This window comes from Plutella xylostella, chromosome 12, assembly GCF_932276165.1.
Source record: "Plutella xylostella chromosome 12, ilPluXylo3.1, whole genome shotgun sequence".
In the NCBI taxonomy this organism is placed as follows: domain Eukaryota; kingdom Metazoa; phylum Arthropoda; class Insecta; order Lepidoptera; family Plutellidae; genus Plutella; species Plutella xylostella.
Window position 1 is genome coordinate 8708297 of NC_063992.1, and position 18720 is coordinate 8727016.

The window sequence follows — 18720 nt, forward strand, 5'->3', positions numbered from 1 at the left end:
AAAGGCTTTGGTAGCAGTAATTATAAGGATTGATGCTGTCTATGACCAGAAGAATAGTGATAAGGATGTAGTTTTGTATTCTTCAAAATAAGAAAATTTAATAACAACTATACAATGCCGACCGAATGGCGTAGTGGTTAGTGACCCTGACTACTGAGCCGATGGTCCCGGGTTCGATTCCCGGCTGGGGCAGATATTTGTTTAAACGCAGATATTTGTTCTCGGGTCTTGGATGTGCCCGTAAAATGGCAATAGGCCCGCCCCCTATTACATTGGGACTAACATAACACTCTGGCGAAAAGTGGGTGCAGCAATGCACCTCTGCCTACCCCGCAAGGGAGTACATTAGTACAAGGCGTGAGTGCGTGTGTTATACAATGCTCTTACGGTGAAGGAAAAAACGCGAGGAAACCTGCACATCTAGATGTGTGAACCTACCAAGCCTTAGTGGACCAGCGTGGTGGAAAATGGTCCAAGTTTAAGAATGTGGTTTAGACATTCAGGATATTAGAGGTAGGTACATAAAAACAGGATCCATTCGAGAGAACCAGATGGAAACATGAACAATCCCACAGAGAATAGAATAGTGCCTCGTTTTCAGATACCCTTCAGCAGTATCCTTGTGAAATGCAAAGAACAAAATGATGTATGTAACCTAACACCCCAGCTTCAGGGTATATTATTTACCAAATGAGCAGTAATAAAAGCTGTTACATTGAAAACATGTTTTGCTTTCTCCTTGTCTATTTATTATGGGGAATAAACAATGCGATTTCCTGCTGGGATGAAGTTACCTATGTTCGACGTGTTTCTATTTAACACGAGGTCTTATTGTTACAGGGATGGCATTATGTTCGCATTTCCGAAACTTTGTTTAAACATACGCCTAACTTTTATTGGAAAATATATTTTAAAATTATAGATTACTTTTATCAGGAACACAGAGTGTTATGTGCCTAAAAGCAGCATTAATCGAGTCATCAGTATTATTTTTTAAGGATTCTTAAAAAATATGTATGATTTGTTTAAATACTATTTTATAGGTTTTATAGACGATGAAACTTGTTAAGCTACAGAAGACTTTCAGAAGAATTTAATACATTAAATACGCTGCAGGTATATTTACTGGGAAATAATACGAACGGTAGAAAAAAAAAGCGGATTAATAAATAAAATAAAATAAAAAAAATAAAAATTAATGATCACCAAATAAGAAGTACTCTCAAAGAGTAGTACTCGCGAAAACCCTAGAAAATACAGCTGTAAGAATGTATTTAACACGTGGTTATTTAAGCCTTTTCAGGCTGCAAGTTGGGCCCGCTTCCGAGTGAGCGAACAGGAGGCAGATGTAAGCACCTTATTTTTCGCATATTACACTCTGAAATTGTTTGAAATATGCTCGTGTCTACAGTTCAAAGGTACTCGATGAAAGTTTCGTGTTTTACAAGACAAAATACTTTAAAAGGAGTTGTTTTGATACCATTTTCATGTTGGTTCATATCATGCGAATTTATTAGGTTTGGTTTGCGTTTTGTTTTTATTGATTTAAATCTGAATTGGCGATACGTGTAGGCAGCTATCAATGTTTGGTTTACAACCCCTTTGCACTACATTTCATTAGCAAACACATCACCAAAAAATCCTAATAAAGCCATAATTCATATTCTAACTATGTAAAATACAGGTAAGATTGTATTTAATTTAATTCAGAAAATAAAAATAACAAATTGTGATATCTTTGTCAAACTAACGACCATAGATAGAGGATCCAAGAGTCAGCATTATTTATCTGGCGCAGTCTCAGGCTTCTTTGCGCGTTATTCCGTCCGATTAGTACCCCTTATTGCCGCACTATCTGGATCCGAATGAGTAAAGGAGGTCGGTAAGCCTACTGATAACTCGTTTTGTATCGGGAAAACTTGGGTTGTGTTAATTCTTCATAGCTAGGGCACAGAAATTTGTGGTTGGCTGTGTTGTTTTTTGTTTACGGACTGTTTTTTTTATTATTCATAACACTTCAATGTTAAAAATAATTCCTAATACCTACTGAGGAAGCAATGTTACGTAATATATATTTTTTCTATCACAAATAAATATAATACTCAGACATAAACGAAATAAATATGTTAACGCACATATCCACTTTCAGCTGTCAGTGATTCTTAGGTTAAGCGGAGAGTGTTTCAACAACAGCGCGATAAGAGGATCACACAACAAGTCTGCGAACAACTCAAGAGTGTCATTTTATTAAGTCTTTCAGAAGAGAGATCGACTCAAGATAGCTGACACATGTTCCGAGCGTGTCGCAGCGAACGAACGGCCTTTTACGATATATCTTAGCGAACGGAAAAAAAACTCATTGAAACTTCCCCCAACGCTACACTTCCTTAACGTTACTTCTTTTAAAAATCAATAAACTCAGCGGAACACACTATACACAGTTCCTGAATCAGCAGGAAAATTTTCTCTTAAGGCCCGCGGTTGATTAGTTTTTGTTGGTGCAAAAGTTATGTTTGTACGGCTTTGAGTCCGGTTTCTTTTTGAAGTCGGCAATTTTTTTAAAGTCCACGGAAACCACTGAAATGAGCTCGAGATTTCAAATTAGAGAACGTGTTTTTCAGATCTTATTTCGTTTGAGTTTTCGAATTAAATAGCTCTCCAAAAACAAACACTTAGTTATCTTATTAAAGCAAAAACTTCTGAATGTTACACGAATATTGAAACCGAGGTACATAAGTAATATAAACAGTCCCAGTAAAGCGGAATAGAGGACAAAGGGCAACATTTTCCTTCGGCGGAGATTTGCCGTAACTTCGGGGCCGGTCTCATTTCGGCAGGGCTCAAAACGCCTCATATATTCACTAACCCGCCAGATTGAAGGTTAACATCTGACACATTTGTATGCAGAACAAGTTTCTGAAAGGACCGACTCGAGACTCCAAGTGGAATGTAGAAATTTAAGTGCAAGCAGACGTTACTCGTCGGCTTCCGGAGTTTATTTCTTAGTTTCTTGACGCTGGATGTAGTTATTGACTGTCGTGATAACTGCATCGTAATTATGAGCAAATTGTTAATTATTTTTGGTATTATGGTGTATATCATATAAATCTTGTTTACTCTTCAAACACAAAAATAAAAACACAAATTATGTATAAATAATGTTTAAAACATGTGAAACTAATGTTTAAAAAAATATTAAGCATTAGGTCATACATATATTTTAATACATAGGTAAAAGTTCTTGCCTTAACCACTCTTAAGGCCACAAAGTACATATACACGGCCAGGCCGCGCCGCCCTAATGTGTAATACATACAGTGCACCTCATTGTTTCCTACTCTATCTCTCTGGTTGAGCAAGAGTGAGATGGAAGAATACAACACTATTTGTTTTAGATTTAAGAACCTTTTGTTTTGTTATTCTGTGTGGCGTGCGCAGGTTAAAGTGTACTAGGTGCAGCTAATGAAATTCAGTCTGTGTGTTGACTGTTGGTATAACCTATAACCCATGTATAATCGTACTTATACTGTGATTTAAACTCATAATTATTTAATTTATATATGTATTTGCACATATTTTTTATTTATATTGTTTATTGAGGAAGTGAAATGAAAGAATATATAAAACTATTCACAACCATGCTTTAAAGTAAGTTAAAATTACATTTAGAAATAAAAATATATGTAGCTAAGGGGCTAAGGGAAAATGACTAGACCCCTTCTGCGTCAAGAGTCCAACTTGCGCTGTTGAATAGCTATCTAAAACCGTGTATTTAATAATCTTGCCGTGTACTGAACTTCATGGCATCTTTCCGTGTCGGAAAGTGAATAAGGTGCTTTATTATGAAAACAGCCAAGTTTCCCGAGGACGTTCGCGCAAACATGGAGAATAAAAAAGCGAACTTTTTACATCAAAACTTTATTTTTCGCAGCCTCCGTCAGGATTCTGTACGTGAGTTTTTAGGTGTTTCGTTCTGATTACCGTTTGTTAGGGCGCCCCTTTCGCTTTGCCGATCATAATAACTTTACAAAAAAGTTAATTGTAATGTAGAGGTATCTGCATTTTAACCTACTTACTTCGTATCTATTTTGTGAATATTTTAAAACAACATTCACTCACGAATCATGAATGAAACGACCCAAAACATCAATATACAAATTCATCACAATCAAGATGTTAATTTAATTTTAAAGATTTTTGTCGGTCCATGTGCCAAACAGCCTGTATATGTGGCTAAAATGTTTTTTCAATACAAAGCATTCCTTATTTTTGCCACTTAAGGTAGAAACCTTAAGTGGCAAAGATTATGCTTTCATAAGAATATGAAATATGAAATAATTGTTTTGTACCGCAACTCGGCAAAGAACAGAATGAACATTATGAACAATCCTGAAGCCACACACTACACCTGCGCGCATATGCGCATCGCATATATACAAAGCTTTACCAATGAGATATCGAGTCCTGTACATAATACATAATACCCATATATTTAAATAACAGCCTGTACGTCCATGATAGTGAGTGGAGTCCAATTCCGGTTATTCCGGCATTCAATAGACGCGAAACAAAGGCTCACCCGGACGGATTTCATCCGATCCTATTGTAAAAGTCACCCAGGTCCCCACTAATGGATTAGTAGCATACAAGTACTATATCAATACAGTGTCATTGTTGTATGTGCCATGGTATTTCATTAGTGGATTGAAGTTGTACATTGAGCAAAAATATATTAGACGGGATCAATATTGTAGCTCGTACAGTCATTATTATGTAGCCGGATATGTGAAGCCTTTTCACAGATAATCATCGTGTAAAACGAATATGGGCTTTAGTAGGTATGTTATTTCGTTTAATTTATGGTTTAAAAATAACTTTCAATTTAAATATTTAACTAAAATAGTTTCATAATTTATAAAGTACGTAATGCATGGGTAAATAAATGAAAATGACACGCGCACGCTACTAAAATGTAACAGTAGAAGTAAACAGAATATTTAGTCCCGACTCTACTTTGAGAACAAAAGTGGGAAGGAAAAAAGTTTTAACGTTGTTATCTCTAGTCGTTGTTAATTGGGAAAAGTTTCGTATCACGAAAGAAGTTGGGGACAGCAGGGCAGAGGGAGTGAGCGATTATGACTTGTGCCGAGCGCGAGCGAGACAGATGACCTAATTATTTACGCGAATATGATACCTACCATTATTAGCCACACTCTTTTGTCCCGAGCTCTCACATAATGTGCCATAACAAAAGACGTCCGCCACTCATGCACGGAATACAAAACGATCATCGTAAAGTAAAGAAAAGACATTAAGAACATAGTTTCTTTCTCACTCATATACTTTAATATTCCCCCTACGACCGCCGCCGTATGTAGTCGCAAGATGACTTTATTGTTCATATAAACTCTGCTACGATTATTAACACAAATGTTGTACATTGTGACTGGCAAATAATAAACAAGCTAACGCAGTCGTCGGTTTATCGCTCAATAAAAACAAAACGTGTTACAAAATGATATTTGTGAAAAATGAGAGTTGTCGTGTTATGAAAGCGCGTGACGTGACGCGTGGAGTTGTCCTCATTAGGCTCCTAATTACGACCCTCGTGTAATAAGCGCCGCCGAGCTCGACCCGCGCGGAAATTCGAATTTAAATTTCGTACGTTTTCTGCCGACGAAATTGCGATTTTTCCCCAATATAAAGGGATACCAATGTTGTTTGAATTTTAAACGGTTATTGTTTCCTTTTTATGTTAATGTCGAAATTTATGTAGCCGTTGTCTTTATGTCCAGTATCCAGTAGCCATGAGGTGTTCGATAATGGATGTGCATTTATACTTAGTATGATTCGTAAACTCATAGGAATATTAGGTTTGTATAGGACCTACGAGCCTGGAGAAAAAAAAAACGTTTGCATCACAGTTTATAAAGAGTGAATCTTAGCATTTATTTATAATTAAAGAAGTCAGTTATAAACCACTTTTATGGCTCATTACCTGCACATTACTCATTAACCATAGAAAGGTTCAGCAATATATTAATTAACTTGGATACTTTATTCCACAAAAAGTGACGATAATAATTATAAAGTATACCATAACTTTACATTAAGGCGGTTTTAGCAACCCATCGTATTTTGAAACAGTGGGTTTCCCAGCGGCCCGACGGTCAGGGTGATAAGCTGAGCTTACTTTCCGTGTCTTATGCCGGCGAGATAAGGCTTAAATTTCATTGACAAAGTCTTGAGTTTAAGTTGGACTAGCTCTCACTTATCATAATTATTATCCCTCGCCTGTCGTCAAACAGTCTTCGTAATGGAGATTTTTTTAATTCCTCCCCTACTCCTTGTAAAACAAAGCTTAATTACTTTCTTATAGTAATAAGCTTTAAACCAACATCTTGGTAGAAATTGTGGCTCTTGGCAAAAACGTTTTTGATACCAAAGTATAAAGTTGGCCACCTGACAGTAACCTGCACCGCTTAGGTTAAACACTGCAGCTGTTGTATACCATCTTATAGCTCTAAAACGCAACAAACATTCATAAATCCGAACATGCGCAATATTCAGACGAAGCGTCGAGAAACTCGCAGATCGTGTCTTTTCTTTCTAAAACTCGTTTGAAAATTCTCGGATGGCGCGTATAGAGGTGATTCCGGGCGTGAATAGAGAGGCATTCGTACATTCCGGTGATGCAAAAGCGTCGAACATTAAAAACTTCCGCGCGCTCGGCCGCGAGCCGATGCGTGAAGAGGGCCCACTGCGCGCGGCATACCGGGAACACACCATTATTTTATTCCTATACATATTATGTTGCCTGCACTTTTATTCGCAACATTTTTCGTTTTTGCTAACATCGCCGGCCAAAGTTAAGACCTGTCTGTCGTTTTGTTAAAATTAATACGGATTTCAGTTTTTTGTGTTCCGCTCGCAGACTGGAATTTGTATTTGTGAAACAGAACTTTTATACTTCATGCATGAAAATGATTAGATCGTTTGTAGAGGGTTTTCATACTAAGTTGAATCTAATGAGTAATACTTGAATACGGTCATAATATCAATGTGCTCACTTCCTTAGCAAATCCGATGAATGAATAGCAGTTATTTTCTGTCTTATACCTAAATATTATTTATTATGTATTTTATATATTTGTAGGTACTTATGTATTATTAAGAAGTTTGTAGGTATTATAATTAGACGGTCGAATGGCGTAGTGGTTAGTGGCCCTGACTGCTATGCCGAAGGTCCCGGGTTCGATTCCCGGCTGGGGCAGATATTTGTTTAAAGACAGTTATTTGTACTCGGGTCTTGGGTGTTGATATTTATATTTAGTATCTATCTATCTATGTATTTGTGTAGATATATCAGCTGTCCGACACTCATAACACAGGTTCTGCCTAGCTTGGGGTCGGATGGTCGTGTGTGAGATGTCCCCACATATTTATTATATTTATTTATTTATTTATTATTATAATAATGCATTAAGTGTACCAATTTAGATATCATGTACTTGTATGCTATAAGTAGTTAATCCTATTTAGGTCTCAAACTTTTTTTTTGCACAGTTCGCCTTCTCCTGTAGGTTGACTGGTAGAAAAGCTTTTTGCATTAAGTCCAACTTTCGCACTCTTATTAATACATTTATGATTTGAAAAAAACCTAGGCGTCTTGTTTACCAGTCTCCGTCAGACGTGTACCGAGCAAAGAGAATTAAAAGAGTAGTGACCGAAATAATGTAGTGAATTCAGGAGTGGAGTCGCCGTCCGCCGGCGGAATTAGCGGCGACGTGACCTAACTGACGATTTTTTGTCCTCGCGAATTATTACTTCCTCTCCAAAGAGGGCAGCCTTGTTTTTACAATGGCCCAACTTGTGCGTTATCGAGTTTGTCGAGTTTTAACGAGCGTTTTATACAATAATATGATAATTAGCCCGCGATTCGCGGTGCGTACAGAAGGACGCATGGCGACGTGACTCGACCCCGAACTAATGCCATAAACTAGCGTCATCTCTGCGAACTTCCCAAGAAATGTTGTTGTTTTATCTAGCAAGTTATAACAGCCCATGAAAAAGTAGTCGGTAGTAGCGGCTATAAAGTTTGATGACAGCGTCAGCGTAGAAGATAACTTTTAGAGCGTATTTGCGCTAGTTTTGATGCTGGAATGCGTCGTGTTAAATGCGACAGTGCTTTAATAAACGAATACAACAGGCGTAAAGAGGGTGTGGTTTTGGTTGTTGGCCGGCGCTGCGGCGGCGGCGGGCGGGGGGCGCGGGGCGGGCGGCGCGGTAGGCGCGGTAGGCGCGTCAAACCTACGTGTCATGATTTCACCTTGTTACCGCCCTCGTCACAATGTCGCCGACACTCCGCTTTAATGAACAGAAATGCCATTCTACCCATTTTGAGCTCGCATTTAACGCAGTAAGCGCCACGCGTGGTAATCAACACCCGTGCGAGTGGCGCCGAGATCGACTTTGTTAATGTCATCTAAGCGCCTCTGCACTATTATTTACTCGTTGGTGTCAGAGTTTAATGAAAGGAAAATCAGGTGAATCATTTATTGGAAAAAAAATCACTATTAAAGACGAAGTATATCAGTAAGTATAGTACCTATATAGGCGGTGTTTTCGCAGCATGGATGTAAATCAGGCCACGAGGGACGCGGCGTCTCCGATGCTGTTTAGTGCGAAATATTGTCCCGAGCTCCCGCGACGCTCGTCCGCTCCACTTTGCGTCTCCGTAATGAGGCGAGACCCTTTTATAAAACCTCATTTTATGAGTCGCAAAAGAATTACCAAATCCAGTCATTGCCAAAAAACACCGAAGAGGCGCGTCAAATATTTACTTAATTAAAATATATTCAAAAGCGTCACCTAAAAAGTTTTATCCCCAATGTTTAAGCGGGCGGATATTGATACACCTGTAACCCGATTTCCGAAAATCGTTCAAACTTCAAACAAGGCTCGAATTACGTCATCATCGGTCTTTCGGGATTAAAAATAACAGGATCAGAGGGCCGTTCGGTGAAGCCCGCGATCCGTAAACTTCGATACGCGCCGTGGAGCGTAATCACAGTGAGCTGATAACGCAAATCCTACATTTATTATTGTCCTTTGTAAGGGAAAACGAACGGGGGAACCCTCAAAAGTATGTAAAGTAGAGTATGTGGAGTGGGATTGAAATCGCATTGGTTTACGGTTTGCTTCACTTGCGGCCGCTTGAGTGGCAAATGTTACATCAATCTGTATATTTTTTGCCTTTTCTACATGAATGTGACGTAGGTGGCCATGGAAAATAGTTGCATATATTGCAGGTATATGTGTTCCTATCATCTTGTTATCTTGATGAATAAAGTCCAAAGGTAACAAATACAGCGAGTGAATTACTTCACACGTCCCACCACTAAACATATAGCACAGAAAGTCAATTTAGTCTAAACTCACACCGCCCTAAACACAACCGTGTCAAAGTTAACATATTACCCACTGTGCACACAAACCGTTGCTTATTTAACACAGACTTGGTTAGACAAGGCACATATTCTTCGGGAGGGCAAGTGGAACAAACTTTAGGGATGTAGGTTGGGACTGTATCGTCCTCACCGTATTTACGGGGTGAGACATTTTCTATTCCGATGGAGAACTAAACTGTTTACTAGATTTTAAAGGACTGCATCGAGGATCGGTTTTCGATCACGTTTCGGGCAGATATGTGGGCGTCACAATCTTTTTCAATTTAAGGAGAAATACAGTTGCGAGCTAACTTCGGTAAAGTTTTCGTATTATTCAAGTGAGTTACACTGTGCGCGTCTGCTGAAATGCTGTGTGGTCGGTTTCTGTTAGATACAACCACATCCCAAAATGCATTACCTATTTTTTTACACACAGAAAACGTGATGATGTAATATGTAAGTTGTTTATTTATTTAAACACTTTATTGTATTAACATTACACGACATAAAAGTAAAGTAAAGAATATATATATATACAATTAGATATATTAAGGCGGACTTATCGCATAAACGCGACTCTTATTTAAGTTTGTAGACTAGTTTGTGGGTATTTCTCTGTGGAATTGTTTTAGAATGTTGCAACATATAACGTTAACCTCTCTACAGTATCGATACATGCTCACTGCACAGCTGTACTGTACGTATCTACGTATTTCTGAAATGCCTTTGTAAAACGGGACATAGATAAAAACAGCGTCAAAAATTCGCACTCGTGAAATTGCAGCGAAAAAAATTCAAGGTAACAAAAAACATACAAGGAAAATTGGTAGATTTTGTACACGTAGCATGTTTGATTTTTTGATAACAAAACCACCTTTTACCTACTTATATGTAATAGGGAATGCAAAAGAAAATTTTATAAAATAGTAGACACTAATAAGGTCAGCCAATTTCAATTTATGTAGGTACTAAGCTCTAGGCAGTAAGCACCCTAGTTTGCGACCCTAGATACCGAGAACCAAAAGTATGTAACTATCGCATAAACTTTTAGTTTATTTACTACGATTTAGGGTGGCTGTTACGAACTTCTATTTAAATACTACATAAATTCATTTAGCTAATTTCGTTTAATGCACTAAACAATTTTACCCTAAACATGTTTAGCTTCATAATTCACCATGGTATTTCCATTACTATTTAGTTAAATGCGTTAAGCATCCTGCGATTTATTATTTACGTTCAGTTCCACATCTTTTTAATGAGACTCTTCATATTTTTTATTGAACATTCGAAACGACTCAGCGTAAAACGGAGTCAATCTATCAATTTCAAACATAGACAAAATAACACTATTTATTTCAAAACAAAACTTATTTCGGCTTTCACCGCGTGGTGGTGTTTTTATTTATTTGTTGTTGTGATTTCAAAGTAAAATGAATAGTCAAGCAACTTCTTCTCGTGTTCGTGCCCCTAATTTTACAAGGGAAGAACAAGATTTATTGTGCAATGTATTGGAACCATACTTGCACATTATACGAGTAGAGAGCAAAAAAACGTTGTTCCTGAATGGTATCAGGAGATTTAATGTATTTTTATACAATAATGCTATTGCATGAGTAACTCTATGAATGATTCTGCAAGCTGCTGTTGGTTCTTCCACACCTATCACATCTCCACAAGTAATTAACTGACTGCCAGTTGCATAATATCGGAGTGTGCATAACAACTGGTTCATTGGAGTAACTGCATTATTTCTGTAACAATAATTATAGGTACCTACTTATAAATAAAAGTATAAGATAATTATGTAGTCAGATAACTTTATTATTTCAATACCTTAGCTACTTACCTGGTGGAAATAAATTCAAGATGATGTTGAATTTCTTGTAGTAGAAGCGATACAGTTTGTTTTGTCAAACGAAATCTCCTAACAATTTTTTTATCCGGTAGTGTCTCAAATAAGTTAGTTCTTTCTGCAATATAGCGTAATGAGCGAGGTCTATTCATATAGAGAAGTAATTCTTCATCATCGTCATCAAACAAAATACTTATCCCACAAATCCATTATTTATTAGATAACCTCAACATAACCTCTGAACAATGACCTCTGAATCTCTCACAGACAACAACTAGACATCACTGAGGAAAAATGCTAGAAATGGAAAAGTTCTCTTGACAGCCGGTCGGTCAGCTGGTCGCCGCGACTGACGCCATGACATGCGTAGTAGATAAATGTGTTTAGTAAAGTTAAATAGCCATTTGACCGCATTTAGGTTTAACAGATTACTAATCATATTTAAGTCGTGGTAAAAGATGTTTTACGAAATTTAATTTCAAATTGTGTTTAAATAACAAGTTAAATACATTTATCACATTGGTAAAAGCCACCCTTAAAGTCAGACATTCGGTCATTTACAAATGAACATGAACGCGGCTTCAAACATTGAATTTCAGGTTCGACATTCGAATTCTCATAATACGTGAGTCCCGGCTGTCAGTCGCATGAGTGGATCGCCGGCCGCGGAGTGGCGGCTGTCACTCGCTGCAGTTCCGCTGCCAGACCGAGGCCTTCACCTGTATATGCTGTGGTGTGAGCGGGACGGATATAAGTTTGTTGGTTACGTGGTAATTTGGAATTTCTTTAGTTGGTGGCCGATGAAGATGTTTACTGAACTGATTATGTTTTAACTACGCTCATTTCATAAAACTTTTGTAATGCAATGAACATTATTTTAACAGAGCAAAAGATACCTTACAAAATATATAACAGCTTATTGGGGTTGTAGTACAAATAGCGTAATAAATAACACAAAACGAGATGTAACGCTCGTGAAAGCGTCAGTTTGGTACAAATCAATACTTATATACCTCCCCTTTGATGTGGTATCCGGAGCCGAAAATGATTTCAATCAAATTAATCAAAATAATGGACACTGGACACCGCGGTGTCACTATCCAGTATTTATATATAATTGAAATGAAATAGCTACGCGCAGCGCGGAGATATTTAATATGTGGTTAAAATAATAGTCGCTCGGTTTCAAAAGGGTGCGGATTGTTGGACATGCTATTCAACTCTAATTAGAGGAAAAAAACCTACGTAGCAACAAACTAATTAAGCATCCAAAGTAATTAGGATTTTTGTTATTGTGTTAAATGAATGTAGTAAGTACAGTAATTACAAATACAAAAGTATTTTCAATATGTTCCAACAATGACGTAAGCTCAGGGTATCCCATGTCTCGTCTGCCTATTACATGAAACATTTGGTAGCCCGGGGCCCGGGGGGAATGTTTAACTATGCGGAAAAAAGATTCCCTACTTGGTACCCGGCGATCCGCAGATATGAAATACGAATTTAATTAAGGCCTTATTGCGCTTATTATACTATACAGACGTTCCATATTTAGATAATATAAAGCCTCCTTGTTGTTTGTTGATGTTGTATTTTATTCTTATTGCAGAAGAAACGGAAAAATGCGAGTGTTTCATTATGCAAAATGTTACTTTTGTATTATTATTGGAGTTCTGTTGTTCGCGTCAGGTCGTTTAAGTTACCGCTTTGGTGCTTCACAAAGACTGACTGCCGCCAGCCACCGTCAGCGTAAAAATACTATGTCTCCTCATTGTTTGTATGTTATAAACACGTAACTAATGCATTGAACACTCTCAAGTCTCAACATGTTACTCTGAGTTCGTGTTTCAAAACAACACGCTGTTTACAAAATAAATAAGCACACAGCTGGTGATGAAATATAAAGGCGAGTGGGCAGCACCATAGACGCAGCCGATAGCCCCAATCTGCCGGGAACGAGCGCGATCGCTCATAATAGCCGGCTTAATTAGCCTCTTAATCGAAAAATCCTTGTCCTAGAACAAAGAAGGGGTAATGAATAGAGGCGGTTCCATTCCGCTCCCTGCGCCTGCACTCGACCCCATATTTACAGCGCGAATATAAAAATTATCTTTTATTTGTTGTTGTATTCATTTGCTGAGCGCAGGATGTGTTGTATTGTTCGGTGGGTCACGACCGGTCCACTTTTATGGCGGAAAGCAATAAGCGATCTCAATACAAAATCTACTTTAGAAATTTGAATATTTTATAGACTGAAACATACAGCACAAGTGATTGAGTTCTCGAAATATTATCATCCAGTAAATAACAATTGTAGGTACGAATCATCAACTAAAATATAACCTAAAACACAGTTTCAGTTACATATTTCGTAAAGCTGTCTGTAAGTACGAAGGCTGTTCCGGATCGTTGCGTCTTTCACCCCTTTGCAAAGTGAATAGTGAGTGACCGTCGAATATCACAGCTAAAGCTCGAATGTATGTATAGACGAGTACTACTCGTAAACCGATTAAAGTGTCGAATTCTCGACATCACCTACAAACCAATGGCCGGGGTTGCAGAGTAACCACGTCAGAGATTTCTGTAGGATTTAAATGAAATAGTGCGGGCATTTCCTGAATATAACAATTTAGAATTAAAATGTTATGTATTTTGCGTTTAAGTTGCCCATGTCGTAACGATAAAATTTAAGAATACATTTTGTATTCTTATTAAAATTCATATACCTAGTATATAGTAGTTTAAAAAAAATGAGCTAAAATCAATTTAATTATATTTTGGCAATGGCGACCGAAATCATTGAAGTTATAAAACTAGAGAGTCACGGTCTGTATGTTTATGTTTTTCTAAATATCGACCAGATAACTATAAAAGTGACCTATTATAATCAATCGAAATCCGAAATTCCGTCACTCTGCTAATTTCAAAACGGCACCACAGTATAAAGGCTTGTTCACATGCGGGGTGCATTAAGACACAGACGTCGCGCGTCGCGCCGCCTCGCGGTAACGCAATTCGCGTCACAACTGTCGCAGTGTGCACGCCGCTTTACTTGTCGACGACGTCGTTGATTCTACCAGGAATCCAACTAAAAATGTCCTGACATCATTTAGAAAAAAAGTTATGACTATTTTAAATTTCTTAAGCAACGTTAAATACTCGTAATTTCATCATCATCCTCTGGAACTAGTAATGATTTACTGCAGGATATATGCATCTAGCAAGAACAATAGGAATTGTTTACTACATACCTTCTGCAATAAACCCTTAAAAGCCCCTGTCCGTAAATCTAATGCACATGAGTAATCCTCCGAACATTCATCGGTTTTGGTTAATGGTACGGTTTATGTTCATACGAGGTGATTCCTTTCAGAAATTCAGTACCATCTGCAATACCAAGCGGTACCTATATCTGTTCTGGAATTGCAACGTTGGCATTATGTTTACTTTGTCCTCAGATATGACTTTTGCCGTTTATTTTGTAATGAAACAATAGCGGAATACCCTTAGAACGTTAATGCCCATATCTGGGGCATTATCCCAACATCTTGTATCGCTTAACTGTGGGGTCGCGAGAATAATCAGCCCGTTTGCACCGCGCCTTCTGTCATTACTGGGGCATGGCTGCGGTAATGAAGGCTCGTAAATTAGGAACTGAGGCCCGGGGAGCGCTCAATTACATTGCTAGCCGTATTTTTCAAAATCACTTCAGAAGCGGAATAGCAATAAATCCAGCGCGTTGCATTGAAAGGAATTCAAGTTGAATGTACATGCGACTTTATAGATTGATTCTATCTCATATGTATCTTACTTAGTATGTAGTTGGCCAAAGCAAACAATAAAAATGTACACAAAACACTCTAACTAATAAAAATGTTTGGACGAATACGCATCTAGTCGGAGTGATCGGGACGTGTTGCACCGAGCGTTTCAAACAAAGTAAACCGACCAATTGGAAAAACGCGTATTTTTAAACCGGAGCACGTGTCGCGGCATTAATGCCAGCACTTAAAACAAATAGTGCGGCATCCCCGAAATTAATTCATTTGGACGTCCCAATTCCGTGCGCTGCTCCGCGCGATCGGGGCCGGCAATCTGCGACGCGACCGCGCGTATATCTCACAAATGTGTCTGTCGATAGCTCGCTAACGGTGTTGTAGTGATATTGCCTCATAAAGCTTTTTGCTTAGGCATTTACTGTGACATACAGCGTAATAAACGATGTTACGCACTCCTCACCGAAAAAGTCACTGTTTTTCCGAGATGCCGGGCGGAATGTGACATCAGTGGCGCTGGCGACCGTCCGACTAGACTGAAACTGAAAAACAAACCGATTTGTTTTTTATTGAGCTGTTTCTAATAAAACCTGCGCGTATTTGTTTTAGAACAATTTGCTTTACTGACCCCCAACTGCAACTACTTTTTTTTCTCTGAAAACTACAGAACTTTCACTTAATCCTTACTTCGTTTAAGCCAAGTTTAAACAGAAAACGGCAACCCTCAGCAAACAGGTACAGCCTAGCTTAATTAAACTAAATAAAGTCTAGCTTCAAGTGCAATAAAAATGAAATTGAATTCCATTCACCAGGTTCCGGGAGGGCTTTTAAATTAATGAAACATCTTAAGATACAAACAATGCGATTGTCTATCAGAAGTATCGGACAAAAGAGGAGAAAATGCTCAAAGTAGCGATTAATTTGGAGAAGGTTTCATCGGTGTTCGTTGAGAAAGGGCGTTTGGAACCTTGTCACCGTGACTGGCGGTTTTTGTGCCGTCAAGGCGTCAGAGTATATTAGATGAGTCATTCCTTTGCACTGCGTTTCCGGACGGAATATGTCGTGTCAGTTTATGGCCGCTGATTTTGTTATTCACGTTCTTATTGTGAGTGTTGACTCGTAGAGTGTGACGGTAATTGATGATTGATTTCTGCTGGTTGATTGATATACGATTATTAACTTGTTGTATTTTTTCTTTTCTGCGGGTTTTGTTTGGCAAGCAACATAATGTGCAATTGTGCATGCCTCAGTGAACGTAATGCGTTCGAATTTCTTCTCATTTTAACTAGGTTTTATGCTAAGTGTTCATCTCAATTACAAACATTTCTAGACTACAAAAAAATATTAAGCCTAAATTAATAAGCAAAACCCGTTTCAATTTCAATTTCAATTCGTGTTTATAATGCCGTAACGTCTATAATTGAGTGTTTTGGCGGAGTGCGAACTAAATTGACAATATTTTACGAGTTCGTCATTACGGAGACCGTAAAGCGAGATGTTGGGGGTCTTTACGAGGAGTCTTCACCCGTGACCTGGATCTGGGGGGTCACTCTACAGAGTCGCTACTTTAAGTTAATCGCTACTTTGAGTCTTGCAAAAAGGGTACACTAAGCCGAAACCTACATACATACGTGCTGCATGTTATATCTATGCCCGAAAATGAAATCAAAATTTATATATAAAAAAAAACTTGTTGGCCATGTGACTTTTTTCTATGAAGAATGACTTTTTTACTCTTTTGACGCGACTTTTGTAATTCTTCTTCTTCCTCTTCTTATTTAATTTTCGGGCCTAGATATAACATGCTGCACATGTAGGTTTTGGCTTTGTTTAAACTTTTGCAAGCTGTATAGGACAAAAAACTAAGTTTTGGAAACGTGCCGATTGCACGACACCTCTCGTTCTTTTGTTTTTCGTCAGTATAGAGTGACCCCCCTGGACCGGCCACCACGCCAGCCGGATTATTACGTGCTATAACTCCTAAGCGCCGCTATATAAGGAGTAGGTATAATATAGGTAGGTATATATAATTTTAGCTTCTTGGTCTGTTTTTTTACCTGCCTAGAATGTTATAGAACGTCCAGAATACTTAGCGTATACATACTTAATTAAATAATGTTTGTTTACTAAAAACTTTAAAAAATATTGAACTAATATTTTAATGGTCCCCTTTTAAATTATATGCGTAGTGTATACTATATTTCATTGAGTCAGCTAAGTGGAAGTATGGTGCAATTTTTATTTATTTATTTAAGCAAACATAAAATACATTTAGGTTACAAATGAATAGTGCATCAGAAACCTTATAGAAATTATAAGACTACATACTCCACTACGCACAACTACAAACCCCTGCGACTTGTACGCCGCCACTGCTACGATTTGCTACGAAACTGCTACAACTTGCTACGCGATTACTATGATTTTGTATGCGACTACTACGGGATGCTACGATATGCTACGTCTTGCTACGATTTGTTGGGTCCACTACGACTTGCTATGTCACCGCTATGAATTGCTTCGCGATCGTTACGACAAGCTTGGAGCTTGCTAAAACAATCTGCCTAGCAGAATCAGTAAAATTTATTTATTGCTTCCTCTGTGCCTATGTAAATTTCAAACATATTTCGTTATTAAGTCATAAAATTCAAAGAAAAATATACAATTTCACCGTAAAAAAATATAACTTTGGAAATTACTTTCTGAAATAACGATCTAAATTAACATCTACAGCAGGAACAGCAGCCTGTTATATTTTATCGGCTATTAATCCACTTAGTCGCTCGTTGATGTGGAAGTACTAAACGCGATTTAACAATTTGTTAGCGCGATTCAGTACATTTGTTCTTGCGTAGTTAATAGCTTTATCGTGAAATAACGGCAAAGCCTCAAGCTGCCGCGGCGCGTTTCATTGAGCATAAAAAGCTTAATGTTAGGACGTAAAGACAGTAGCGTTTAGGCAACTAACAAACTGTCGCCGGCGCCGCGGCAGCTTTACGGCCTTAACTCAATTAAAATACAACAATTTTAAAGCGTCTCAGCTAAATGAAACTTGTACAGTATCGCGACACGCGACGCACGCCGCGCGACTTCGCGCCAACGAGAATCAGGGCGCCGCTAATGAAAATCATGCAAATCTAATTGCGTTACTGTCACGTTTATTAGAATGCAAATTTAATATCGACTCACCTTTACTCGCGCCGTCGGGCCCGCGCAGGATGGAGCACTCCTCTATCGTGCCGAAGGGCGTGAACAGCTGGCGCACATCCTCCTCCGACTGCTGCTTGCTCAGCATGCCCACGAACAGCTTGCGATCTGCGACACAGAGCGGGCATGAGCGAGGCACCGGCACGTCGCGGACATCGAGACGCGGCACAACACAGCGAGCGGTGAGCGGCGGCGGCGCGGGCACCAGCGCCGCGCTTCTCCTGCACCACCACGACAATTACTAATTCATAACTCTCCCGGCGGTCAGTTCCAGTAACTATGAATAATGGATATCGCGACCGGCCGCGCGTCGCCGCCAGCGGCCGGCCGCCGCCGCCGCGCGCACCCGCACAACAACAGATATACAAGTAGCTATCTAGAACACACATATACACACACTTTAGTTAATCAATTACAAAGAACAAAACTCAAA

The 18720-nt window shown here is 38.6% G+C and overlaps 2 protein-coding genes across 7 annotated transcripts in view; both read right to left on the reverse strand.

Moving 5' to 3' along the window:
- The window catches only part of LOC105385214 (CUGBP Elav-like family member 3), a 388314-nt gene that overhangs the window by 58358 nt on the left and 311236 nt on the right, over positions 1-18720 (reverse strand). For all 5 annotated transcript variants that reach the window (XM_048624354.1, XM_048624353.1, XM_048624352.1 and 2 more), the window contains one exon: positions 18270-18395. In XM_048624354.1, the coding sequence (XP_048480311.1) occupies positions 18270-18395 (126 nt within the window). The remainder of the gene's footprint in view (positions 1-18269; positions 18396-18720) is intronic.
- LOC105384707 (chitooligosaccharidolytic beta-N-acetylglucosaminidase) overlaps positions 10881-18720 on the reverse strand; it is a 445339-nt gene continuing 437499 nt past the window's right edge. For both annotated transcript variants that reach the window (XM_048624346.1, XM_048624345.1), the window contains exon 17: positions 10881-11203. In XM_048624346.1, the coding sequence (XP_048480303.1) occupies positions 10891-11203 (313 nt within the window). In that variant the 3' untranslated portion in view covers positions 10881-10890. The remainder of the gene's footprint in view (positions 11204-18720) is intronic.